Source organism: Caloenas nicobarica, chromosome 9, assembly GCF_036013445.1.
Source record: "Caloenas nicobarica isolate bCalNic1 chromosome 9, bCalNic1.hap1, whole genome shotgun sequence".
Classification (NCBI taxonomy): domain Eukaryota; kingdom Metazoa; phylum Chordata; class Aves; order Columbiformes; family Columbidae; genus Caloenas; species Caloenas nicobarica.
In genome coordinates, this window is record NC_088253.1 from 24,499,493 (window position 1) to 24,525,190 (window position 25,698).

The window sequence follows — 25,698 nt, forward strand, 5'->3', positions numbered from 1 at the left end:
TACTTTCAGTGGACTGTTCTTTCCAGTTCGCTTTTCAGATGATGGAGGGAAAAATAGTCTTGTTTCCTACGGGTGGCTTCCTGCTGTGGGTAGCTGAGCTTTCTTAGGATATACCATGTAGTGGCAGCTGGTGCTGTTGTGAACAGACAGTTCAAAAATGGATGTTGCACACATGTTCCAGAAGTCAGCAGTGGCTACTGTTTGAAAGGAATTACACAGGACACCTGTTGAGCAGAAGCCAGATAGTGTCTTCTGGATGACACATGCTAATCTCTTGCTTATTGCTGCTAATTCCGTGGTGTGTGTGTTTTTTCTGTTTCCCTCCTGCCTCCACACAGTCGCATTAAGAAGGTAGTTTCCATTTATGGCAGCAGCATTGATGTGGAGCTACAGCAGAGGGCAGTGGAATATAATGCACTTTTCAAAAAATATGATCACATGAGGTAAGTGCTGATGAATTTTGGTGTTTGAAAAGGATCATTGTAGTCTGCTCTGATCTCCTGCGTACCTCACTTTATGCTTTGAGAGCTTTGTCTGGTGATTTTGGTAGCGTTACAGAGGAACTAGAACACCTCCCTCATCTATAGGGTTAGTGAGTGTTTTAAGAACTTAATGTATCTGGGGAGATTGTTCTGTGATCAGAGACTTTCTCTGCCAAAACATTTGCCCTGCTTTGAGCTTGACTAATTTTTACTTCTAGGTGTTGAACCTTAAATTTGCTAGCTGAATGTCTGCAGGTAGCTTTTACTGTGCTAGCATTACCACAGTTGTTAGGTTCAAACTGATTTTAAAATGTCTTTGGAATAAACATGTAGAGATCCATTGACCTGTCCTAGACGATGCTCTGAAATTGAGATAATTCTTCCAGCTGTTAATACAGAACATCTTTTTAGTTTACTGTATCTTCTTGTAGTATCTGTTTAAAATCTCGAATTCTGCATGCAAAGGCACACAATTTGACTGCACCCCGCAGCACCCCTATTTTTGCAATTTGTGAGTATGTTAACCTCCTTACACCTTACCACGGAGAGGTCCCAATCATCATTGCTTTGCTCAAGTGATTGCTTTATGAGAAGGTTAAAACCATGCGGTGTTACAATAACGAAAGCTGTAATTCTCTGCTGGATGGTCATTAACCTGCTATGTGCAGTAGTTAATTGTTGATATGTAGGAGCATGACAGATTCTGTTCAGTGACAATGATAAGATTGGAGGACATCATCTGGGGATTAACTTCATCCACTCTTGAAAACTTTCCATCAGATTCCATTGGACGGAGGAGCACCCATTTTATAGTCTAGATGAGAGGACAGAGAGAAAATGAGGGTACCACTGGACTAAGTATTGCCTGTGTTTGTAGGGGGCCTCCAAACCTTGTTTCAAAGGTTCTTCACAATCACTTTTTCCTATAGGTACTGTCCTATTCACTATGTGTAGGACACAACATCTTTGTGATTTCTTCTTTTCTCTCTTCCTGTGGTATCCATGCAGCAACTCAAACAGTTCTTGGAAAAGCCATGTTAATGAGCTAGGGCATGTGAGCTGCGTAAGGCTTCGCATGAAGCCTTATGAATGTGCTGAGAATAACCTAGTATGGGAGGCTTGATCTGAACTGGCCATTGCAGGCAGCGGTGTCTGGGGATCAGCTGGCTTTTGGTCAGGTGGCAGTGTATGCTATCCACAGTTTTGGGAAGCACCGTCCTTCAGAAAAACATCTGTGAACTGCATTTAGTTTTATGAGAGCACATCTGTATTTTCCTCTGCTATATTCTGGTGTTCATTACAGTGTAGAAGTCAATGCTTAATAGCTTCTGGTCGTTAAGATTTTGTTCATGGTCGAGAATGTGGGCCATTGTTGGGTTTATTGGCATTGGAACACTTTTTCTGCCCAAAAGATGTGTAGACAGTGTGTCGTAGCCCTGTTACATGCAGCGTTTTTGGCTCATCTGCAAGGGTAATGGCCTTTCTCTATTACAGACTTTTTTGTTTGATGTCAGGATTCTGGATCTCATGCATATTTTTTAGTCTCTGTATCATTTTGGGAGGGTGCTCTCAAGGGCTGAACTTAATCTCTTTGGAAATTCAATTTGGCTAAATAAGAGCATGGTGATTTGCTTTTCCAACTTTGTCACCTGTTCTCCGTTGTTAGCCCTCCTGCAAAGACAAGTCAGACGAGCTGACTCTGACTCAACTGCGTATGGAACAGGGCAGTCAAGTCTTCTATGTCTGCAGTTAATTCACCATTGCTCAATTATTTAATCTTTGCTTTGGGCTTGTTATCCTAGCACCACAGTGGAAACTCTGTCACGTACTAGGGGAAAACAGAAGGCAGGAGAGCTTGTTTGGCTTTTGGCTGTCAACTGATGTATTTACACTGGCACAAAATGCCAAGGATTGGTTCTGACCCCCTTTAGCTGTCATGCAATCTTACAGTTCCCCTGCACTGGCACTGAAAAGACAGGTTGCCCTGTGTATATCATGTCCTGATTGTCTGAGTACTTGGACTGGCATCCAGGAAGACGGCACAGTATAACTATGTCAGCTTCTTTCAGGCCAGCCCTACTTGAGAGAATGCCAGTAATGGAGAAAGTCACCACAAACGGCCCTGCTGAGATTGTACAGACCAACGGAGAGACAGAGCCAGCGGTACTGGAAACCAAACCTCCGCCCTCTGGACTGCAGCCCGCTAGCCAGGTAATGGAAACCGATCTGGGATAAGTTTCCACTGCCTGTCAGACACACCGCAGGCCACTGCCAGCAGTAAGCTGAGACCAGCTCCCTCCCCGCTCCGCTTTGCTAGTTCTGGCCTAGTGATGATTGCATCATCTCTTGACTCTGGCTCTATTGGCAAGAACAGCTATGTGGAAGAGCCCGTTGTGGGGAGGGCAAGAGCAGTAAAGCCGTATATCCCCCAGCCTGTCTCAGTGTGCACAAACTCCGTCTTTATCACTGTGGTCCCAACAGCATGGAAACTAGATCTCTCATGGGGCATGAGACCATAGCCAAACTAAGAACCTCTCTGGCCAGTAGCTCTGTTGGTCTGAGAGCAAGTAGAATCCATTACATTTGCAAAGAAGAGTAGCAGGAAGTTGAATATGTAACTATTACATCCACTCTCTCATTAGGCAAATGATTTGTTGGACTTGTTGGGGGGAAGCGATATAACACCTGTAATTCCCACTGCACCTACAAGCAAGCCGGCCTCTGCTGGCGGGGAGCTCCTCGACCTCCTGGGAGACCTCAACCTAACAGGTGAGCAGGATGCGCCTCTTAAAAGTCTACGTTCTCAGTCCTGGGAGGGGATGAGGTCTGGCCAGTTCCTCACTTTCTCAAGTCCTAGTCTTCATGCTTATTCTCACCAAGATCCATATTAGCATACAGGTGGGAGTCAGGTAATAAAGTCACAGGTTGGCTCTGTATGATTAGCTGCTGAGACTTCAGCGTTTTTACGCTTCAGCCTGGGACTGCTGTGAGCCTTTCCAGAGAGGACTGGGAAACATGAGAGTGTGATTCCATTTGAATGCCTGCTAGCTCAAGAGGAGCCAGTCCTTTTTAGTGGAAGCACAGAGGGGACAATAACAACACAGATGATTTGTAGAGCTTCATGCAAAGCAATATGATTTGCAGCAGTTAATCTTTGGAGAAGGAATAATTGCTCTTCATTTCATGACAGCTAAATAATAATCCTTCAACATTTCTTGTAGGTTCTCCAGTATCTGCTCCTGCACCCCAGATAGCACAGCCTCCATTCCTGCTTGATGGACTTTCATCACAGCCTATCTTCAATGATATTGCTACAGGTTAGGGACATGTAAATCCTTAGCCTAAGGTGCCACAGCACCCAACCAGAAGAGAAACAAGGGGTAGTGAAAAAAGGGGACTTTGGGAGTGAAGTGTGGCACAGACACTGGGGCAGGAGGAGTGGGTTGTGTTTAATCTTCAGAAGAGTTCATGTCTGGGGTAAAGTAAATGTGTTCTATGGTATTGAGAATGATTCTGTAAATCTGCTACTTTTTGGTTTTCTCCAGGAATCCCTTCAATTACTGCATACAACAAGAATGGGCTGAAGATTGACTTCACCTTTGAGAGATCCAACACCAACCCTAGCGTCACTGTAATCACGATACAGGCCTCCAACAGCACAGAGCTGGAAATGACAGATTTTGTTTTCCAAGCTGCAGTACCAAAGGTAGAGCCATTTAGGGCAACTGCAGTGACAGGCTGAGGGTCCCAGCTGCAAATACCTCCTGATTGGTGCTTTAATGTAGACAGAAACTTGCAGCACTTTAAACAAGGCTGTTAATAGGTTCTCTTAATGCTCAGTTTAGTCAACTTTTTCTAATGTGAAAGTAATGTTATAAACGCAATACAATGCTGGTTCCTGTCAGATGGGACTCCTTCAGCTTTGATGAAATCTTGTTTAAAATCACTGCTTTCTAGGAGAGTTACTAAACCATAGGCAGAAGAACGTTGGGTCAAAAAAAAAAGTGGAGACACTAATCTTTATTCTTAGTTTCTAAGAAATATACCGTGCTCCTTGCAGCTGTGAATACATGAAAAAAAACCACCACCTTTTGAAGCTATTAGCTGCTTGTAAAAGTTTAAATGAGTCTCCACACGGTGATTAGTGGTGGTCCTCCTTTAAGCAGTGAGTTGTCTCCCCTCACCCTTAGTTGCAGCACAAAATACGGGAGACAGACCATTTAAGCAGGGTGTGATTGGAATGTTCTTCAGCTTTGGGGAAATACATTCACTTCTGGGAGTTTCACTTCCAGGAATTAGTAGTGCTCTGACTTGAATTCAAATAGGCTTCGTACCTGCTGTAGGAAAGAATTAGGGAAAGAATGGGCCTCATGAAGTTACAGGTGTGCCGAGTGGTCTTGGCTGTTCCTCTGCCTGCGACTCTTGAAACAATTCGCTACTGGTCTTGATGCACCGCAGTAAGCCCTCACCCCAGTGTTTGTGCTGCCTGGATCTTGTGTAGAAAGCAGGTGGGACAGTGAATATTTTATTCTTTATAGACAAGGAATTGAAGAACTGGGTTTTTTTATTTTTTTTTTTTTTAACTTGATTGTGGCTGTACATGTGCTCTCAGAGCCAGGAACTGAACTCTTAGCTTCCCTTGCTTTCTCTCAGTGCAAACAAATCACTTCATGTTCTTGTTCTTACTTGATTAAACATCAAATTGTTTTCTCTTTGGCCTTTCTACAGACATTCCAGCTGCAGCTCCTGTCTCCCAGCAGCAGTGTCATCCCTGCATTTAATTCGGGGACCATCACACAGGTTATTAAAGTCCTGAATCCACAAAAGGTGAGTGATTTTTTGAGAACAGTTATTAAAGATACTGTCTTAGAATCACGTATTTAGTGGCAATCGGCTAGGGTTGTGTCTCTGATGAGAGACACGGAGTGGTGTTGGTTAGGGTTAGGAAAAAGTTATGAAAAAGATGGGAGGTCCTGGGCAGAGGTTTGGCCTTCTATTATTTGGTTATACTGCTAAAACAGATTCACAGCTTTGCTATCTTCTTGGATGTCTTTTGCATCAGAGTGGTTGTTAAACAGGTTTTTAGATGATCTTTCTAGAGGAACTCAACCCAGTGCTTGTGTGTTGTGTGTCTGAAAGGCAAGCATCTTGCCATATAAATGCATTTAACATTCATTCTTGCTCTCTGCAGCAGTGTTACCTGAAATGCTTATTACACAAAAAGTAGCTTGATCCATAATCTTCACAAAATTGTCTCTTTTCTCAAGTGGTGTAATTTGTTTTTAATGTGATAAGTGTAGTTTTAAACAGCTGATGGAAAGAATCTTTGGGTGAAATTTAATCATAATTCTATTTGCTTTACAGCCTTCAGAGCCAGCCTTCAAGGCTGGGTTACAACAGACTTGAGGGAAGGGAGGGCTGTGGCCAGCATGTCCTCCTTAAGAGGCTTTGCAAGTATTCATATGGCATCAGAAAGGAAAAGAAACTTGAGATCACATATTCCTTCCTCTGTGGGACACCCTTAAGATCTTAAACATCCTTAAGAACTTAAAACATCTTAAATTTTTCATCGGTTAACACTTACGTACTGCTCTAGATGTTAAGTGTTGCTGCTAGATTGATGTGCAAATTAGAAAAATATTCAAATCTCAGCCCAAGATTTCACTGAAATGTCTATCTTGTACTGCACAAGTTTTATGGTTTCCATGCATCTCCCCTTATCTTCATGTAGTGTGGTCCCCTCTGCCTGTATTAAGGCACAAGACTAATTATCCTCTTTGCCTTCTATACGTCTGATATGAATTTCTCTGTGGTGCTGTAGAGCATCTTTCAGAGACCACCTTGAGAGTTGTTTTCTGAACTTGGGAAGGTATAGGAGTTTTCCTGTAAGGTGCCAGAAGTTGCAATACATCCACCTCAGATGAGGCCCGCAAGGTGAAGTACACATAGATAGTGGGTGATAGCCACCTCAGATGAGGCCCGCAAGGTGAAGTACACATAGATAGTGGGTGATAGCCACCTCAGATGAGGCCCGCAAGGTGAAGTACACATAGATAGTGGGCACTTTCCTGTCGGAACACCAGAACTCCTGCAAACACTTCAGAATATAGAGGTGCAAAAGAGTCTTTTACTACCCTCGTCTCTTGCCTGTTGTTTAACTCTTCCACCTCAGGCATTTCTGTGCCTCTTACTGTCCTTTATATTGCTACTCCTTGAGAGTACGGCTTTGCAAGAGCCCTCTCCCTGAGGTTGTGCAGTTACCCGGAATGCTCTGAGGGAGGCAACCTTGGAACAGCCTTGCTGTTTAGGCGGCAGCTGTTTGACTTGTCAGTGTTGTAAAAAAAGTCTTCACCTGGACATGGACTGTCATTATGCTGGATTGAAAGTGATTGCCAGTTTCCTGAAACAACACCAAACAGAACAAGAACTGGCACTGGCTCTATTGCTCTATTAGTGATAAAGCACAGCTTCCTTACCCTGAGGCTGGCTGGAGCAGTCGTTGTCCTCCTTTCCTCCCTCTGCTGTCCCTTTTGTGTATTTCCCTGTAGGTATGGGGAAAAGAGCCAGAAATAGCCAACCTTTTGCTTTTCCTTTTAGGGTTTTTGGGAAACATGTTCTTTGTGGGTGAGGAGAACAGGGAGAGAGAGAACAGGAGAACATGCTCCTGGCTGGAGCATGCTGTGCTCTGGCTGTTCCGAAGGGCCACCTCATATCTGGATGACAGCAAAATGATGGTGTAAAACAACTTCTGAGCTCTTCCGTCATTTACTCACAGCAGGAGGAAATGTTCTTAGAGCTTCTGTTTCTAGTCTTTCTTAGGCTAATTCCTTCACAGTGCTACTGAGCTATGCAATACTTGAAGCTTCAAGGCTGCTGCTTCAAGTGACATCTAGTATGGGAAATGACACCTGTCCCCTTGAGCCTCAGTGCAGAGCAGCAGAGTCCAGATCTGCTTTCTGCTTTCTTCCCCTGTTAGCTGGGATTTTAAGGCAGTTATCTTTGTACTTGAGGACTTCAGTGCTTGTGAGAGCCGGGCCAAGGCAGAGAAAGATGTGGGTAGAAGCTGTGCAATAGCTCTTCTTAGAGCTTGTACCTGATCTGAGAACTACAGTCCTACTAGATTAAGTGTTAATCTGCAGTGTCATAGTTTACCCTGCACATCTTCCAGCAAGCTCTTGTGGCGAGGAAAGGTCTATGTTTTGTATTGATGGGGTAAGGGAGGGGAGCTGGACGTGAGGGGATTTACTGACCTTTAATGAAGACCTGAATTTGTGTTTTGTTTCAATTTTTTTCCTTTTCTTTTGTAGCAACAACTACGTATGCGGATCAAGTTGACATATAATCACAAGGGCTCGGCAATGCAGGATCTAGCAGAAGTCAACAACTTCCCCCCTCAGTCTTGGCAGTGAGGCTCTGGCACCATTCTTATTCTCACCCCACCCAATCAAAAGAACACTGGGAAGAAGGTTGTGATCCTGGGCAATCCCCCAAACTGCACCATGGGCATGGGGAACAGATGAGACCTGCTGATGAGGAGGACTTTTCCTGAAGCGATTGCTGACTCTGAAGCATATCTGTTAAGACTAATCTCCTCTCCTCTGCTGATGAGGCTGGCGGCTTGTGGAGGCTACTGTGCACTCCCTCACACGTGCATTCACAGCCAGCAGTGTTTCCTTCTCCTCTCCCCTCCTCTCCCTGGCCCCCCTGCAAAGAAACTCAGCCTGGTTGGAAGAGAAGTCTGGAATTTCTAGCAGGGAAACTTTCTTCTCTCTGCAGCAAGCGAACAGCTGCCTGTTCTTTCTGCTGTCTCTTTCTCCTGGGGTGGGCAAGGCATTTTGTCATTCATTACTAGCTGGATTCCTTCAGGCACTTTCATCTGGGGCTCTGATTGGGGACTCTGGGGATGTCAGGCTGCCCTGCATCTTTCTTCCTATATCCCCTGTGTCCGAAGGGGCTGGAGGCTTCTTATGTCCTATTCAGTGCATTATCGTATCCACCCACCTCTTAGTTACGTGGTACATACCAAGAGCAAGTGAGGCCTTGGGAGTTCATCTGCAGCCCTGGGACAGTGCAGGAAAAGAGGTGCTGGTGAGAGTTGGTGAAATTGCTTTGGTGCTGTACTTGGAAATGAACACCTTACACTTGAATTTTTTTTCTTACCATCAATAGCTACAGCCATACAGATTCAGAGAGTCTTCTGTAGCTTCACCAGAAAGTGTGGTGATGAATGAGAGATGTAGAGATCTGAGGAGCAGCTCGTTTTCTACCACAGATGGTTTCAAAGCCTTTTAACCTATTAGTTGCGGTTTATGGGTAGAAAAGACACATTTGATTTTGTAGATCAGCCTTTGAGGGCTCTGTTCCTGCTGGGAGACTCATCAGAGACTATGCTGCAAAGTTGCTCTTCCCAGTTATTCCAGACCTTCTCAATTTAATTTCCAGAGCCCGTTGTAGATCCCCTGGATTCCATTTGAGTTACTTCTGACTGGGATATTTGTGTTGTATCTGTAATATTGGCACTGAAATAAAGACCATGCGGTTTAAAGAGACCTTTTCCCATTTTGTTACTTAATTGATCCTTGTAGTTTGCTCCTTGCTCCCCTTTCAGAGAAATGTGCTAGTTCAGGCTCAGACTGAAAGTAACTAAACTGTGTGTTTTTAATGGAAGCCAGTCATTTGAGTATTTGAATGCAAAGATGTGAGGTCCAGTACTCCTCTAAGCTGACAGAAACCTGTGTTTGGTTCTTCCTAGTGTGAACTGTTGTCGAGGTGGCAGAGTTCTGTGAATTCTCGTGGAGGCGATGTACAGTGTGACAAAAGTATTTAGATGTTCAGCCCTCTTCAGGGAGGGAGAGGGGATGATATCTTAGATCTTCATCCATGAGCGTGCTGGTAAGCTGAAGGTGCTCCAGCTCCCAACCCAGTGCTTTCTCAAAAGAAACGAATGGCACATCTGCTATATTTCTCTTACAGAGCTTTCCAGATAATGATCGCTCAGTGCTCGGATGGCAAGCTCGTGTCTGCAAAAGTGCTAACACTGGGCTCCAGTCCTGGCCAAAAATATTGCAAGAGTGGAGCACAGTGTACTTGGGGAGAAATGAAGACCTGTTCTGCCCTTGAATCAGGAGCAGGAGGCCACTAAAGGTTGTTCAGTCTGCTTTTAACTGCATTAAGTAATTTAATGTAGGACTGACTGTCACTGACTTAAGTGCTGGTGCGTGTAGTGGAATAAGTTTAGCTTCTCTTGGAGGGCATTTTTGCTGCCTTATTGATTAAACGGGTTTCGGCCCTTGGGTTAGCAAAGAGCTTTATTATTCTACTGGAACTGGCATCAGCATGGGGTTGTAAAATCCAGAATGATGATGTATGATTTCCTTAAAAGTAATTCTGGCCTGCTGTAGGGTCATGCCTTGGCTATCAGTGGTGAGATGGATGCTGTGCTTCAGCAAGAAGCATCATGAAGCAGGCAGGCTTGCAGAAAATGGCTGAATCGAAGTCCATTTGTAGGTGCTGAGCATTTACCTTTGCTGCTTTCACTGCAGTGGTGACTATTCATCACCCCACTAGCTCAAACTCCTTAGTGCTGAAGGCTGAGCATGTTAAATCTGGAGTCCAGTGAGCTCTGAGGGTGTCCCAGGTACGAAGCTGATGGAAAGTCTTTGCCTTAGTTCCTGAACACCCCGTAACCTTCCCCGTTCTCACAGAACTGTGCATGGTCCCTGGTACTGAAAGCTGGGACACCTCAATCTCTATTGGGTTTTGCTGTGAAAGGGCACTGGTGCAGGAGATTAGATGGGCAGGGAGAAGTAAATGGTCTTTCACCTGGCCGGGTTGTTGCAGCATAGTTGGGAACAGCTTATCTTGTCCCTCTTGTTGCGCTTGTTTTCTGTCTGCTAGAGCAGCTGGGTTTGTTGTCAGCTCTGGTAAGCTTGTAGGGTGAATTCCTACTGTGTTCTGGGCTTCTTCAGTGGCCTTTGCACAGAATATTTGTGTTTTGAGAAATAGATTCTTTGTCATATATTTCTTAGTTGAGCTGAAGGAAGTGGTGCACGTACCTCAAATGCATTTAGCTTGCGGCCATCTCTTGGCTATGAAGTTCTCCTTTGTAGCACCCACATGTTCCTGTTGTCCTTGGAGCATTCCCCATGCTGAGGCCAGGGCTCTCACACTAACACGGGTTCCACGCGCTCTGTGCGTGCCGGACCATGTGTCGCTGCTCGTCCTCAACCCCACAGTCCATCTCCTGAGCCCTGTGCTGCTGCTTTGTGTTCTCAGAGCAGCGCGCTCAGGACAGGGTGAGTTGTCTCTCCACCAGCTGAACGCGACAGTTCCTACAGATCTGGTCAGTGTTGTCCTTGGTTTGGTGTAAGGGGAACATAAAGGGAGCAAGACACAGACTTCATGGTTACTCTTACTGATACCTGCACAGGAGGCTTTGGAGCTGAGAGAGATTGCGTGTCTGTTGTTTTCAAGTGAATGTATTTTGAGTCAAAAAATGACAGAGTAATGACCATAGTGGGCCCGAAGCGGGAGGGGATGTGGGAAGATCCTAAGCTTTGACTTTGTCCAGGTTTTTGAGGGGACCAAATATGGCCTTGAACAACCTTTTGAAGCAATAGCAGTGAGGGGACTGCCACCCATACAGTACCTTGGGTATGTAACTGCGCAGATGCTGAAACAGCTGGGAAAGGTGACTCAGTGCCTTCCCCGGGCTGGTACCGGCTGCCGGAGGGAGCAGCAAAGATGGATTTTTTTTTTTTTTTTTTTTTTTTTCCCCAGACCTGCTGGTGCGCTCTCTCTGTGTTCGTTTTCTACTTGGGGGCTATGAGGGAAGGAGCTATGGGACTGCTTCCCTCTGAACTTTCGCTCTATTCCTGTATGTTCCTTTTTCTTTCCTGATGTTGTAATTTACATTTTACATAGAGCCCCATCCCACCTCCTCGACAGTATAGTGTTAAAAAAAATAAAAAAAATTATCCCACACCACACACAACCCCAAAATCAAAGCCCAACAAACCCACCAAAATTTAACGTAAAAACATGCCATTTGAGCAGGGAGCCTGGTGGCATTTGAACTCCTGCAGACCTATTTTTGAGATGTGAAAAATTTAAATAAATGCTGAGTCTTAGGTGAGTGAGGAGCATAACGGATGTAAACATTTACATGGATGCATTAGACTTCTGCTGTGTGTATTGTCTTTTGGTTGAAACAAATTATGAAGTAACTAATAAAATGAGTCAATATTCAATGATTTAAAACTGTGCCTTGTTGCTTTTTGCAAGTACAACTTATTGGTTTTTAATGTTTGGCCATGACAAGGTCAGATTATGTGAAATAACAAAGGTAGAACTTGAAAAACTTTCCAGGAAGTTTTGCAGAGCAAAATTAATAGAAAATTACAGAACTTCATAAACAGTTGATGTGAAATATCACCCTGGCCGAGAGCTTGTCTGTGCCAGCAGCACTTGGTGAGGTGCTGGAAGGATGTGATGAGCTCTGACACGGGGAAGTTTTTTCCCCGGTGTCTGCAGCCTCCCCTGCGGCTGGTGATGGTTCCCTTGCTGGTTAAAAAGCCCTTTTCCAATCCCTGGGCCTGTGGGACAAGGCCTGTTGTGATCTCAGTGTCTGCTAAAGCAGATTGCCTGCCTGCTGTAAGGTTATCCTTGCGTTTTCTAGTCACAGTACCATTTTATTAGATAACTTTTCATGTGTTTTCCAGCACGTAATTGCACCTCTCTGCAAGGAACAATGTCCTCAGTATTGTCATGTGTCCTTTTAGGGACCTCTTGGGGCAAAGTAGTTGCAGAACTACAGAGGTGTAGCTGGAAATGCATTGTAATTGTGCTGTTCTGTAGCGAAAACCCAATGAAAATTTGATTTATTTTTAAAGTCTTCTCAGCCTTGCATGCATAGTCTGGAAATATTAAGGACTAGGTGGCTTTTTCTGTGACTGCCTTGGTTTAATGACATGAACTAATACTTTTAACCTTGCTTGTAAGATGGTTGACTGTCAGTTCTGTGTTTTTAAAGAGGAGAGCCCTCCAGACACCGCAGAACTCAGAAATGGCATCAGAAAGTGCCGGTTTGCGTGTTGGCGAACAGTCGCTCATCTCGGGCCGTGGATGGACCCTCGGCCGCTGCTGTCGGTGCACAGGTGAGCGCGGCCTCCGGAGCGGGAGGGAGGCGGGAGCTGTTCGAAGGAAACACGAATGGAACTGAAAGTGGTTGGTGTAGTTAAAGTACCAACGGGGAGAATTTGGAAAGCACGTCTGGACTTCAGTCCGGGGAAGAGCAGGAACTAGTGTAGCAAGAAGGGAGGCGGCGGTGACAGGCTAAAAGGGTGTGAAAGCTGGTGGCCCTGGGGAAGGCAGGAGGCTGCTGCTGTTGTTGTTAATGTCCTCGATCCTGTTAAATGATCTCGTAAATAAGGCTCTCCTAAAGCATTAATCAAATTCCGGTAAACGGCACAGTAATGACGATGACTAGCGGGCCACGGGCGGGCCCGGCTGCTCCGCGGTGCAACCGCAGCGCCGGGCCGGGGCCGCCGGACCCGCAGCGGCTGGGAGCGCGGGGCGGCTGCTGCCGCTCCGCCTGCGCCTGTGAACCAGCTGCCGTGTAACTTGCACGACCGGGACCGCACAAACGCGCTGTTCGGGGGCTCCGTGTCCCGCCGAGGCCCCTGCAGCGCCTCGGGTCGGCGCCTCCTCGGGAAGACGGGCAGTAACGCGCCGAGGACGAGCCGGCCGGGCGCCGCTGGGCCCGGAACAGCGGCCGCGGGGCCCGCGCGCCGGAAGCCCCCGCGCTTCCGGGGCGGGGCCTGCGCGCAGCCGGGGCGGGGCCGGCGCCGCTGCCGGGGTCTCGGCGTCCGGCCGGCGATGGGGGAGGCCGGGCCGGGGGCCGGGCCGGGGCGCAGGGGGACGCCGGAGCCCGAGGAGGACGAGGCGGCGGCGCCGGGCGGCGCGCGGGGGGGCCGGGCCGCGCCCCGCGGCGGCATCCGGGTGCTGAAGGTGAGGAGGCAGCGGGGCCTGCGGCCGCCCGGGGGCTGCTCGCCGGGGCGGGGGCTGCTCGCTGGGGCGGGGGCGACTCGCCGCAGCGGGGCGGCCCGGAGCGCTGCCGCCTCGGCCTTGGCGGGACGGCCGGGCGGGGCCGGGTGTCTCCGTGCCCGAGCGGGGCGGCCCGGCGGCCCATGGCGAGCGGTCCCGAGCCGAGCGGGGCGGCGGGGCCGGGCGGGCGGGGCCGCTGCTGACGCCCCGGTCTGTGCTGCCTTGCAGAGGATCGTGAAGCGCAACGGGAGCCGGAGCTGCTTGAACAGGAGCCGGTTTGGCTCCCGCGAGAGGGACTGGCTGAAGGAGGACACCGGCCGGGGCTGCGTGTGCGTCTATGGACGAGACTCTGCGGCTTCTTCAGACCTGCGCCTGGTCCTGTGCACGGTGGACACCCCGGTGTCCGAGATTTGTGATGGGGAAGGGAGGAAAGACCTCTTTTTGCAACTTCATGGAGACCTGGTCCGGTGAGGGCTGAGAAATGATAAATCTGTTTGAGAAACGTTTGCTTTAGTCTTGCAGGGCTCCGTTCACTGTGTGCCTGCGCGTGTTAGCAGGGCAGCCACGGAGCAGACAGGGCACGGGGAGCAGTTTGATACACCTCTGAGTAATGCAGTTCATAAAAATGAAGCGATGGTGCACCATCTTAGTTAAGCCATTGGTGTTTTTGCTGGGAAGGTTTGGCTGGTGCTCCAACCAGAAATACATCCTAGTTTTGTAGGTAGAGGCTACTGCTCACATGCAGTTTGTTGTGGTTTAACACATTATGCAGCTAAACACCACACAGCTGCTCAGTCATCCCCCCAGTGGGATGGGAAGGAATTGGAAAAAAGGTAAAACTTGTGGGTTGAGATGAAGACAGTTTAATAGGATGGAAAAAGAAGGGAAAATAGCACTAGTGATAAAAGAATATACAAAACGTGTGATGCACAATGCAATTTCTCAGCACCTGCTGACCGCTGCCCAGCCAGTCCCTGAGCAGTGGCCTTCTGGATGACTTTCCTCTTGTTTATATGCTGAGTAGACGCCATATGGAGCATCCCTGGGGTCAGTGGTCCCGGTGCATCCTCTCCCAGCTCCTGTGCAGCCCCAGTCTCGCTGCCAGGGCAGCGCGAGGAACTGGAAACTCCTTGACTTAGTGTGAGCACTGCTCAGCAACAACTAAAGCAGCAGCAGCATGTTATCAACGTTATTCTCGTCCTAAATCAAAAACGCAGCACTATACCAGCTACTAGGAAGAAAATTAACTTTATCTCAGCCAAAACCAGGGCAGTTACGTTCTATGGTATAGACATTTTAGTGTCCAGAAAACTTACGCTATTTAAGAGGCTGTGGACAGTTATTCTGAGTCAGCGAAACACGTAAGGTGGTTTCACAGTTATGTCATGTAACGTTTATTTGTTGTTAATTTTTTTGCTAATAAGAGTTGCCGGGTAAATAATTAAAGGTAGACAGAAACATTGTTTAGTAAGGGTTACATAAAGAAGGCTTAAGTATCAGATTATATGTCTTATGCCTGTAATCGATTTAGACTGAAAATAGACAGCTCAGGGTTTAATGTGCCTGAACTTTATTCTGTGGGTGTATTATGGACTGCTCTAGGTTTACGAGCTCCCATTAGGTTTGTTAGGATTCAGACTTTGCATTGAATCTTCTGGGTATAAGATTCAATTATAAAGCTGCCACTCCTGTTCTCAGGGGGAAAAAAAATACTGTGGTCTCCTTACCTGAAGCATGAGCAGGAGAGACAACACACGCTGAACAGGACTAGTCGCTGGTTTTTGGTAGTGAAACAAGAGTCAGGAGTTGTACGTGTCCACATTTTAAAAACATGGCTTGTGTTTGATGAGGTGGAAGGAGGGAGTGTTGGCGGTGAGAGATGCAGAGGATAGGATGTGGTTAAAACTGACTGTTGTAAAAAAGTTATTTAGAGCCGTTTGCCTTGCACAGCCTGGGTTATCAGAACCAGGGACAGGTTAGTCAGAAATACTGTGTGAGGATCCACGGACACTTGGACGTAACCATCGAGGCAGCTGAAAATCTCCATTCATGGCTTGAAGAATTTATAAGGAAACTGGCTTGTTTTGGACTCTAAGAGTGAATGGATGTTCCAGCATTTAGAAAGAAAACCAGGCCCTTTACTGCAGGTCATGAAGAAGGCTGGGTGGAGCTTGTAGATGTGTTCAGAAAGGAATGTAGGTTTTTTTTTTTTCTAGCTTTTGAAAAGGCTCTTCTGTTTGAATTGTTTTTAGTATCTGTCTCTCTTCTCATGCGAAGTAGCTGTGCCTGTCTGTGACTTGTGCCAGGCTTTGCATTGGATTAGCAAACTGGTCCTGCTTCCACTGTTCTGGAAGCAAGTACCAAGTTGTAAATGTTTACTTCCCACTCTTGTTGCCTCTTGGTGTGTCTAGTACTGCGTCCAGCTTTGTCTCAGACTTCGTGCAGAGTTCTCGATTATGCCGTCTCTGTTCCTTGTAATTCTCAGAATGCATTTAGCACAGAAGAGATCCCTGAGTTACTTCCCACTGGAGGTGTTCCCGGTAGAGGGAGTTACCAGCACGGGGTCGGTAACACCTGCGTGAGCGGTGGGAAGGGAACCTGCTTGGTGTCCGCAGGAAGGTGACAGAATGATCAAGAGATCCCCCTGCACTGCTGAGGTGATTCCTTCCTTGAACAAAGCTTGCTGATTGCTTTAATAACGTGTTCACAAATACAGATTACTCTATTAAGCATTAATGTAAGCCTCAGTTATGCATTTGTAGAAGTGCTTGGCTCTAAGCTTCTAGATCTCGATAGAAGGTCCTAAGAAGTCTGATAGCCTGATTTGGACTGAAGAAATCTCTGCAAAGAGAGGAGCATTGATGGCATTACGCTCTTTTGAACCAATCTCTTGTCCCATGTCCATCTCGCAAAGCAGGGAAAGAAAAAGCGTTTCATAAATCAGCTTTTCACGCTGATTGTACAAAGAGCTCTATCTTAGCCAGACTGGGATCTTTGTTCAGGAATTCCAGGAAGATGAGCAGTGTCAGGATGATTGCTGGTGGTGCAGGTGATCAGCACCATTTGAATTTCCATTCCTGACTTCTGGTTTCCTTTTTTGGGTTGTCTGTTTTGGAAGCTATTTTCCATTTTATTGTGGAAAACATGAGATCTGGTCCTTGCTTATAGGCTCTCCAAATTATTTCAGAAGACTTCTCATCTCATTGAAGATGTAAAGTGGATGACATCATCAAGAGTTAAGTCATCCCACTTACAGAGGCAAGTTACACTTTTGTGATACTGAACCAAACTTGGATTCTGCTTGTAAGACACATGAAGTGGTACCAGGTAACTTCCATGCGGTCTTGAGACTAGAATTTGACACAGAGCTAAATAACTAAACCTGGGCAGGCAGAGATGCTCCTCATGCAGTTCAACAAAGTGAAAAGCCGAGTCTTGTACCGGGGAGGAGGAGCCGCAGGCGTTGGAACGTGCTGGAGGCTGCGCAGCCAGGGAGCAGCTCCGTGGACAGCGGAGAAACACAGGGGCTCCCTCTCAACAGCAGGAAGCGCTTTTGCACTGCCCGGGTGGCAGAGCACTCCGCAGGGTACCCAGGGAGCTGCTGGAGTCTCCGTCCTTTGAGATGCTGAAAACCCAGCTGGACGTGGCCCTGCTTGACAGGGGCTGCACTGGAGGGTCACTCTAGAGGCTTATTCCAGCCGTGCTGGGTCAGCGATTAAAAAAAAAAAAAAAGAAAGAAAAAAAAAAAGCTCCGAAATCTGATTTCCATTTTATTAGTGCTAATGGATGGACTGACTTCAGAAAAAGCACGTATTTAAAGTCATAAAGTTGTACTTGCCGTGGAGATTAAGCTCACTGTCTAGTCAGTGTAATGGGATAGAAATATCTGTACTGAATTGTTGGCAAGTTGAACAGCAGTAATCAGCTCAGTAATTCAGCATTACATCCCTTTAACTCCTGTGGATTCTGAGCATTTGTTCAATTTGTTTTAGAAAGTTTAGGTGAATTTAGCTTTCACTACGTTTTTTTTTTCCTTCAAAAAAGGCATTACAAATAATTGGGAATATGGCAGAAACTTTATCTTTGTCCTACATGTGTGTCGTAGCATCTGATTTGGATACCAGAAGAGAATTGATAAGCCTGGGGAGGGTAGGGAGGGGATTGTGCTTTCTACTGAGATTTATCTGAATTTGCATTAAACTACACTGAGTAGCTCTTTATTTCCTTTTGTTTACTGGTTTAAAGAAGGGGCAGAAAGAAAAGGCAGTTTTCCAAATGTTTTTTCTATTTAAAAAAAGCACCAACCCAGAACCCCACAAGGCAGCAGCAGCATGCATTGCTGATCATCAGCTGGTTACGGCTGGGGTTCGAATATTGGTGTCCTGTGTGAGTTTTGGACTATACTTGTAGTACATATCAAATTGCTTCTCTGACGTTGCCTTTGGTTGCCTTGGAAGCTTCACAAAATCAGGATAACTCCTAAAATCAACCGAAAGTTATGAGTGTTGACGGACATTGGTATGAATAAACAATGTTTTCTACTGGGTAAGGCAGCTGGTATTTCATAAACTAGAATTTAAATCCTACCAGTCCATTCAAGGAAGGAATAAGAACAGGTTTCAGAGCAAACCAGCTCTATCAGGGAGTGATCCTTTGGGTGGATTTGAAGATGCAGATCAAGGTTTTCCTCCTTTGTCTGTTAACTAAAGCCTGTTTATTAGTTGAAATTTGCAAATAACTCTGGTGATATTTAGGGCTGGCTGAAGCCTAGAGTCTGCTGGGCCTGACATCAGCTAAGTAGTGAGGAGAAGCTCTGAGAGACAATTTCTGCAGTGGGAGGAAGGGGGCTAGTTCATGTACACCATCTGGCCAGCAGGTCGGTGTATTTCCTTGTAAAACAAAGCGGGGAGCAGAGTTGCACTGATCAGTCTTAGCAAACATTGAGTGGTAAGAACTGATTTTTTTTTTAATCAGCTGTGTATCAACTACCTTGTCTTTTCGGGCCAGAATCTTTGTTGTTTTGGACCATAACTTTGAGAATAATCCTGTTTCTGATCCAGAGGTCCTGTGTATGAAATCAAGAGTTGTGATGTATGTGCTTGAAATACTTGAGGTCATTTTACTTCTTGAGGTGTGTCCTGTTGGCTGCAAAGGGAGTCTGGATGACTAGATACTTGTAAATGGTGCATGTTTTATGAAAACAGTCCTGCCTTAGTTATGATACGACCTTTGTAAAGCTGTCAGTAATAGTGGAAATACTATAGTATAATAATTTTTAAAAATCAGAAATATTTTTGTTCTTCAGGTGAGAAGAAGCGGAAAGGTTTGGTGCGTACAGTAACAAAATATTTTGTGTTAAACCACACAGTATAAATGATGTATGCAAGTCAACAAAGTTTAATAGAAAACAGGTCTTGCTGAACAAACTTGATCTCGATGCTTTGAAATGTTGAGCTGGATCGCTGAAGGGCTTAGTGTCTGTTGCGGCGTGTGGTGTTGGACGGGGCTCCGAGCAGCCGGTCGGTGGCCACGTCCCTGCTCCACCCTGGGCTGGGCGGGCTGCGAGAGTCCCTGCAACCCCAGCCATGCTCTGCTTCTGTGTTGGGACGGCTTTGGTAGAAAGACAATGCACAAACCAATAAGCCTGGTTGGCTGATACCGTACAAGTTGGAAATGGTTATTCAGTGTAAGCTTTTTTTTAATGACAGGTTAGCGTACGTTTGAATGAAGAAAGCTAAACTTGCCCTGTTCAGTTGCTCTGTTAATAAGCTGTGGCTAAAAGAAAGGTAACAGCTCGGGAAGGCAGAGATGGACAGAGTGGTGAGCACTAAGTCAGTGCAACAGGTTTTTCTAGGTGGTTCGCCATTCAGTATTACCTGGAAAACACTGCTTTTCAATATCGCTGGATATATTTGTGTAAAAGCCAAGTGTACTAAATACTAAAAACAAGAGGAAAGAGGCTTTAACTTGCAAAAACTGCAGTTCAGGAAGGCTTGTGGATTGAAGGCATGTGAGTGAATGTGCCAGGTCGTGGTTTGAACCAAGAGTATAAGTATAGAATATAAACATAAATATAGAACCAAGAAGCATCTGTATGGTTTTATGTAGTCAGTTCAAGGATACAGCGAAGAGTCATGGTGCTAGTGCTTACAGAATATTGGTAAACTAAAAAAAAAAAAGTGGTAAAATTTATTCCAATTTAGCATGAAACTCTTTTTTTTATTGCAGAAAATAGCAATTCGGCTTATCTGGAAGAAGTGAGATGAGAGGATCAGAAAACATCTTTTCTGTTCTGAATATACTAAACCTGATGTTTCATGAGAACTTTCTCCTGTTGCCTTTTATTCAAGTTAGCCACTGAATCCTTCTTATGATGTCTTGTAGTTCTAAAGGCATTTTTTATTTAAATGTACAGTTTGAGGTAATTTGCCAAAGCATGATAGTCTTGCACTGATGAGAACTAAAGAGAATGGGAAATGTCCTCCTTTTTAGAAGTGATTCTTCAGGAGGATTCTTATACGCTTTGCTCCCAGCTGCATTTGGAAGAGAAATTTAAGTAGAGTTCTTTTATATCTTTCAGTCATTATATGTAGGTTTTTTTAATTATTTGGCATCTTCTTTTTGTGTAGTGTTTTTGGGTTTGTTTCTTGTCATTGTTTCCTCCTGGTGCTCCTTAAATCATGGAATGGAAATGATCACCATGGGTCCTGTGGCTCATGCCGTGGCTTTTCTGCCCCGTTTCCCCTCGGCAGTGCAGAGCAAGCGCCGCGGTTGGAAGTGCCGCTCGACCAGCAGGCCGCGCAGCCCCCGCGGCGTTCGCCAGACCTCGGCGGAGGAGCAGAGCAGCCAGCGTGTTCCTTACGCTTTAGCTGCAACGTGACTTGTTTAGTCTGGTTTGTGTTCTCAAACTGCTTTCTTGTATGTTTTGACAGGAGGCTGGAGCCCGCAGAAAAACCCCTTCAGATTGTGTATGAGTACTTGGCTGGGCTGGGCTTTGACGATCCGGTCAGGATGCAGGAGGAGGCAGCAAACTCTGATCTCAGCTGTATGATTCGCTTTTACAGTGGTAAGAAATTGTGTGTGCGCACACTCGCTGCTCCTGTAGCCTGAGCTGTGAGGTGGAACTCATCTGATACCCAAGCCATTGACCTGCTGGGTTCACAGATGGCTACATCAAACACCCGCGGTACCAGTCAGCATTTCTTAAAATAAAGAGTTTTCAGGATTAAAAGAAAAAAAGCACAATTCTTTATTTCTCTTGATCCTATATGTGGCTTGAGAAGTGACAGCTCCACAGGAGGATCTGGGCAAGGATATATGTGGATATGGGCAGGGAAGGTCCTGGTCAAATACCTCTGCAGCCTGGAGGCAGAGAGTGAAGGTGCCAGCTGGTTAATACAAACGCAGGCTGCCCTTAGAAACCCTGTGCACTTCCTTGCAGAAGCGAGACCTGTGAGTGGCCTGTGGATTTGGTTTGGCCAGGATACCATGTGCATAAGGAGCAACAGAACAAGAGTCGCGGGCCTGTTGGCTTATGGTGTTAGCAGTCAGAAAAGGAATTCACTGAAGTGAAGAGTAAATATAAAAGAAATAAGGGGGAGCAAATCTGACAATGAAATTATTTCATTACTTTTAAATACTTCACCTGTGTATTTTTTGCGTTTAAAAAAAAAAAAAATTGAAGTGCTTTTAATGGAAAGCTGTTCTTGCATAGTGGGGCTGGCTAGCCTAAGCTGCTAGCCATCATTTGTTTATTCAATGCCAAAAAATGGAATCATAAGCAATCAGCTTCTCTACCCCTTTGCCCAAGACAAACCCCTTCTGCCTGGGAGCTGTGTGCAGAACACGCAAAGCAGGGTAGAAGTATAATGCAGATGGAAAGAAGCATGACATTCGTAGCCTGGATTTACAGGGCAAGGAGGAGGAAGTCAGTAGTTACTTCAGCTGAGAGGAGGAGAGGCATCAAGCACAGGGCTGCAGAGAACATTTGAGGAAAAAAAGAGCAATTTTTGGGGGGTGCATGAAGCAGGAACTGCTGAAGATTCAGGCACAGTGACTCCGTGGAAGCAAGTAGGTAGAAAATGGAACTGAGTAGTTTCAGTCAGCATGGGAGGGTAGTCCTGCTTAGAAAGAGGCTGTGAAGGAAGAAGTGTGAGGATTGAAGAGTGTTCAGGAGACCTGTTGAAAGAAAGTAAAAGCAAATGCTGACAAAGTAGTTCTTAAAGGTAGGGGAGGAGTTAGAGGGAATGCTATGGAGGATTATGTAATAATTTTGCAAAGCCTGCAGCTGCGAACATAAGGGATGAAGTAATGCATTTTAGCCAGAGAAACATTACTTAGAGTGATAAAATCGTGGAGTGCTTTGGGTTGGAAGAGACCTTTAAAGATCATCAATGGAAAGTAAACGCTGATGTCCCCTTTTTCTTCAGAAAAGCCGTGTCAAGTGGAACAGTTGGATCGCATCCTGCTCTCCGGAATCTATAATGTTCGCAAAGGAAAGACCCAGTTGCACAAGTGGGCAGAGCGCTTGGTAATTCTCTGTGGTACGTGCCTCATTGTGTCCTCTGTGAAAGACAGCCACGCAGGGAAGATGCACGTCTTACCCCTCGTTGGAGGGAAGGTAAGACTGTTTTACTGGCTTCCTGTGGCTTAGAAAGGAAGAAGGGATTATAATGATGGGTATTATCCACAGGAGGTTAACCTAGGCTTTTGTAGCAAATTACTGCATGAACATATGCAGAGAGCTGTACAACCCCTCTCTACTTGCTTTGCTTAGGTAGTGGTCTTAAGGCCAATAAAACAAGGAGACACTAGTTCTGCTTTCACATTAGTAGCCAATGTTGTGAAGGGGCATTCTGGAAATTATTACTTCTTGGATCTACTTCAGCAGAAAGATGTTAAGAACGATTTACTTCTGTGTTTCTCTCCAATAACTTTACAACTGTGTTTTCAGCACAATGTAATGTTACTGGTAGTTAGTAATACCTCGCTCCAGGCTTCAGATGCACTGTAATTGCTGGAATTTAGGCAGACCGTTTTGTTTTCAATTCTCCCTTTGCAGGTGGAGGAGATAAAGCGTCGTCAGTACACACTTGCTTTCACATCTGCGGGAGCACAGGCTCAGACATACCACGTTTCCTTTGAGACGCTGTCGGAGTGCCAGCGCTGGCACCGGCGGGCGGCCGCGGTGAGGCCTGGGGGCTGCGGTGCTTTGGGCGGTGGGTGCGGGGTGAGGAGGGGGTTCTGGGGCGGGCTCGGCGTGCAGGCACAGGTGAGGCCAGGGTGCTGGAGAAAGTACCGAGGACACTTTCCAGCTTTCTTCATTTCTTATGTGCTCAGGACTACCGAGATTTTCTTTTAGCCTTCTCCATCTGCCTGTGCAACAACGTTGAGTAGTAGTTCTGCATTTTTTTCACCCCTGCTGCAGCTATTGAGAGTAACTAATTGCAGGTCACTAGAGCAAACCACAGGGACTGGTTGGCTTTACAGCCATAGAAACCTATAAATTTCACCTGTTGCCGTACTTGAATCTGCCTAAACTGTGGCCTGGACTGGCATGATAGTAGGTTTGAGTTAACACAAGAGATCATAGGTCAGCATGGAAATGTACTTTGTTCAGAGCTGCATCCTTATTCCATGTTAAAGTACAATTAGATGGCAATAGCTCAATGCTGACCCACACTTTGACCTCAAATATATATATATAAAAAATATTATGAAATATGAAAGCAGGTCATAAAACCTGGAATGCAGCACTGGAGACCTCAAAACAAAGCATGCGTAATGAAAAGAGATCTGATGTTTGCAAAGACTTTATGAAATGTTGCAAAACTGTAATTTATGATGCTTTTTCATCTTAATAGGTTATGTTTCTAGTATTATGCCCTGAACAAGCTAACAAAAGAAAGTCGAAAGAAGTAGCTAGGTGAAGCAGAGGTTCTGTAAACTGGAAAGTCAGCTGCTTCCTCTTGCCGATCACATCTTTGGAAGGCACTCAGAGATTGTCTTCTCACCAGAGTTTCCTCAGCCCGAGATACGGTTTTCTCCATTAGGTTGGCTCTCTTACCATCCAGCTTTTAGGTGGCACCTGTTGCACGTACAGAGCAGGACTTTCTGTGTGTCCTGGTTGATATCCAGATACGCATCCTTGTCAGGGGCTTGCAGGAACAATAGTAGCAAATGACATAAACTCGTACTCCATGGACTCGGTTTCCTGCGTGGACTCTACCTGGTGTGGGTACAACGGGGTTCTTTCCTCTTCTTGCACGTTTTTTACTACTTGCATTCTTTGGCGTTCCATCACACTTCCAGAGAAAAATTGTTGTGCAGCTGGAGGTCTTCCTTCTTCTTTTCAGGTTGTGTCTATGCGACTTAGCATGGTTGATCTTTCATGCTACAGCCTCGAGGAAGTACCTGAGCACCTCTTCTACAGTCAAGACATCACCTACCTCAACCTACGACACAATTTTATGAGATCAAGTGGAGCAGGGAGTCTCGACTCTCTTTGCAGGTCTGCAAAGAATTATTTTTCTTCTACGTTTGGAGTTCTTGACGTGTGCATCCAGGGATGAAGAGGAGGGGGAGTGTATGCCCCATTTTCTTGGGAATGGTAAAAAGGTTGATCTTCAGGAAGCTCTAACAAATAAGGGGACTAGGAAGCAGACCTGAGCAGCACTGGCAGGCATAAGCTTCCAACAATTTAGAGTATTCGTGAGCTCTCGTCCACAGTCTCTGTGCTAAGTTGGGTCTGAGCCGAGCCTTGTAGAACGATATGCCATTTGTATGGACAAGATGCAATAGTGATATAAGGCCGCTTGCTAAACAGAGAACGTTTTGGGGTGTAATATGAAAGATGAGAGAAAGCATAATGCTGCTGTCGTGGGTAAGATTTTGTAGGAAGAAGTGCAGACCTGAAAACGCCTGTTTTGGAAAGTTCTTAATGTGCACTTGGAGTTGACTGAGAGCCTGTGAGACTCCAACTTTCCTTTGGCAACTTGTAATGATCTCATTTTAAGAGAGTAGCAGTTGTGTGATGGTATGTGTTAGGGAATAGAAACATGATGTGGTCATCTTAGGTAAGTGAAGGAATCTTACAAAAATATTTTAAAAAATTAATTCCCGAACACTGTAAAGATCCAGAGAAGGTTAGTCTGTTGGTTTCTATGCTAGACATGCTGAAAATAATTCAAGGAGTTTCTCTATGAGTTTCGAAAGCCATTAGGAAGCCTTCAGTCATATTGTCAAATGCCTCTGTGTTTGGAACACGTGCCTTAAGAAAAGTTTATTTGGAGAAGTTTTGCAAAACTGCAGGTTTTTTGTTCAGGTTGGGGTTTTTGGTGTGGTTTTGTTCAGTTTAGTTTTATCTCTAGGAGCCTATTACCAGGTTATTTCATTTTTCTTCTAACAGAGTAATGAGATACCTAGGTATCCATGTGGGTATACAGGGAAAAAAAATGCTCACCTGTGGGAATTCTTTGCAGTTTCATTGAGAGCCGGAGTCCAGCCTGGTTTTAATTCCAAACTTGTTTAAATCTTTTCCAGCTGCTGAATTGTAATAGATTCTGTTATTGGAAAAGCTGCTTAAAATAATTCAAGATTTTGCTTTCTACTCCTCTCTTCAAATACATTTTATGATGTTGAAAACCATATCAGAACTTTATTTTCTAAAATGTGATATCCTTAGTTCACAGGATCAGCAAAGGGGCTTGAAATTTCTTTTGACCTTGCATGTAGTCAACAAGAGATCTGACATGGCAGAAACTCAACTCTTTTCCTGGCAGTGACTATGTCTGATGAAGCTGAAATCCTCAAACAAAAGCCATAAAAGGAGCCCTCACTTCACACAGTCTTGAATAAACAGGTAGCATTAGGTAACCCACATAAGGCTGCTCGTTGCCTTTTGAAAAGATTTTCTTTCTGAGGTTTTTAGGATGTTTATCAGGTCACAGCCTCAAATGAAGAAACTTGCTCACTTGCAGTAGGTGTTATCCGTGCCCAGAGATGGACAGCTCCAAACAGCAAAATTTTTTGTAATGATCAGATCTCTTCCTCTGAGAAAGTGTTTGAAGCTCTAGAAATCTCATTAGCTATTACTGTAAAATAATGGAACAAAATAATTAATAGAGGAGTGTTAAGCAAAGGAAATTAAATAACCCCACCTGTTTTGTGAGCT

General features: G+C 45.5%; 2 protein-coding genes across 4 annotated transcripts in view; both read left to right on the plus strand.

Moving 5' to 3' along the window:
* AP1G1 (adaptor related protein complex 1 subunit gamma 1) overlaps positions 1-11,715 on the plus strand; it is a 44,124-nt gene extending 32,409 nt beyond the window's left edge. For both annotated transcript variants that reach the window (XM_065640765.1, XM_065640764.1), the window contains 7 exons: positions 339-443; positions 2,552-2,693; positions 3,125-3,251; positions 3,704-3,799; positions 4,028-4,188; positions 5,211-5,309; positions 7,790-11,715. In XM_065640765.1, coding sequence (XP_065496837.1) covers positions 339-443; positions 2,552-2,693; positions 3,125-3,251; positions 3,704-3,799; positions 4,028-4,188; positions 5,211-5,309; positions 7,790-7,891 — 832 coding nt within the window. In that variant the 3' untranslated portion in view covers positions 7,892-11,715. The remainder of the gene's footprint in view (positions 1-338; positions 444-2,551; positions 2,694-3,124; positions 3,252-3,703; positions 3,800-4,027; positions 4,189-5,210; positions 5,310-7,789) is intronic.
* Positions 11,716-13,332: 1,617 nt separating this feature from the next.
* The window catches only part of PHLPP2 (PH domain and leucine rich repeat protein phosphatase 2), a 32,886-nt gene continuing 20,520 nt past the window's right edge, over positions 13,333-25,698 (plus strand). Inside the window, exons 1-6 of one of the 2 annotated variants that reach the window (XM_065641301.1) lie at positions 13,333-13,490; positions 13,755-13,993; positions 20,459-20,592; positions 21,956-22,146; positions 22,588-22,713; positions 23,882-24,036. In XM_065641301.1, coding sequence (XP_065497373.1) covers positions 13,359-13,490; positions 13,755-13,993; positions 20,459-20,592; positions 21,956-22,146; positions 22,588-22,713; positions 23,882-24,036 — 977 coding nt within the window. In that variant the 5' untranslated portion in view covers positions 13,333-13,358. Of the gene's footprint in view, positions 13,491-13,754; positions 13,994-20,458; positions 20,593-21,955; positions 22,147-22,587; positions 22,714-23,881; positions 24,037-25,698 lie in introns of those variants that run through there. The other variant, XM_065641300.1, reaches the window with a different exon arrangement.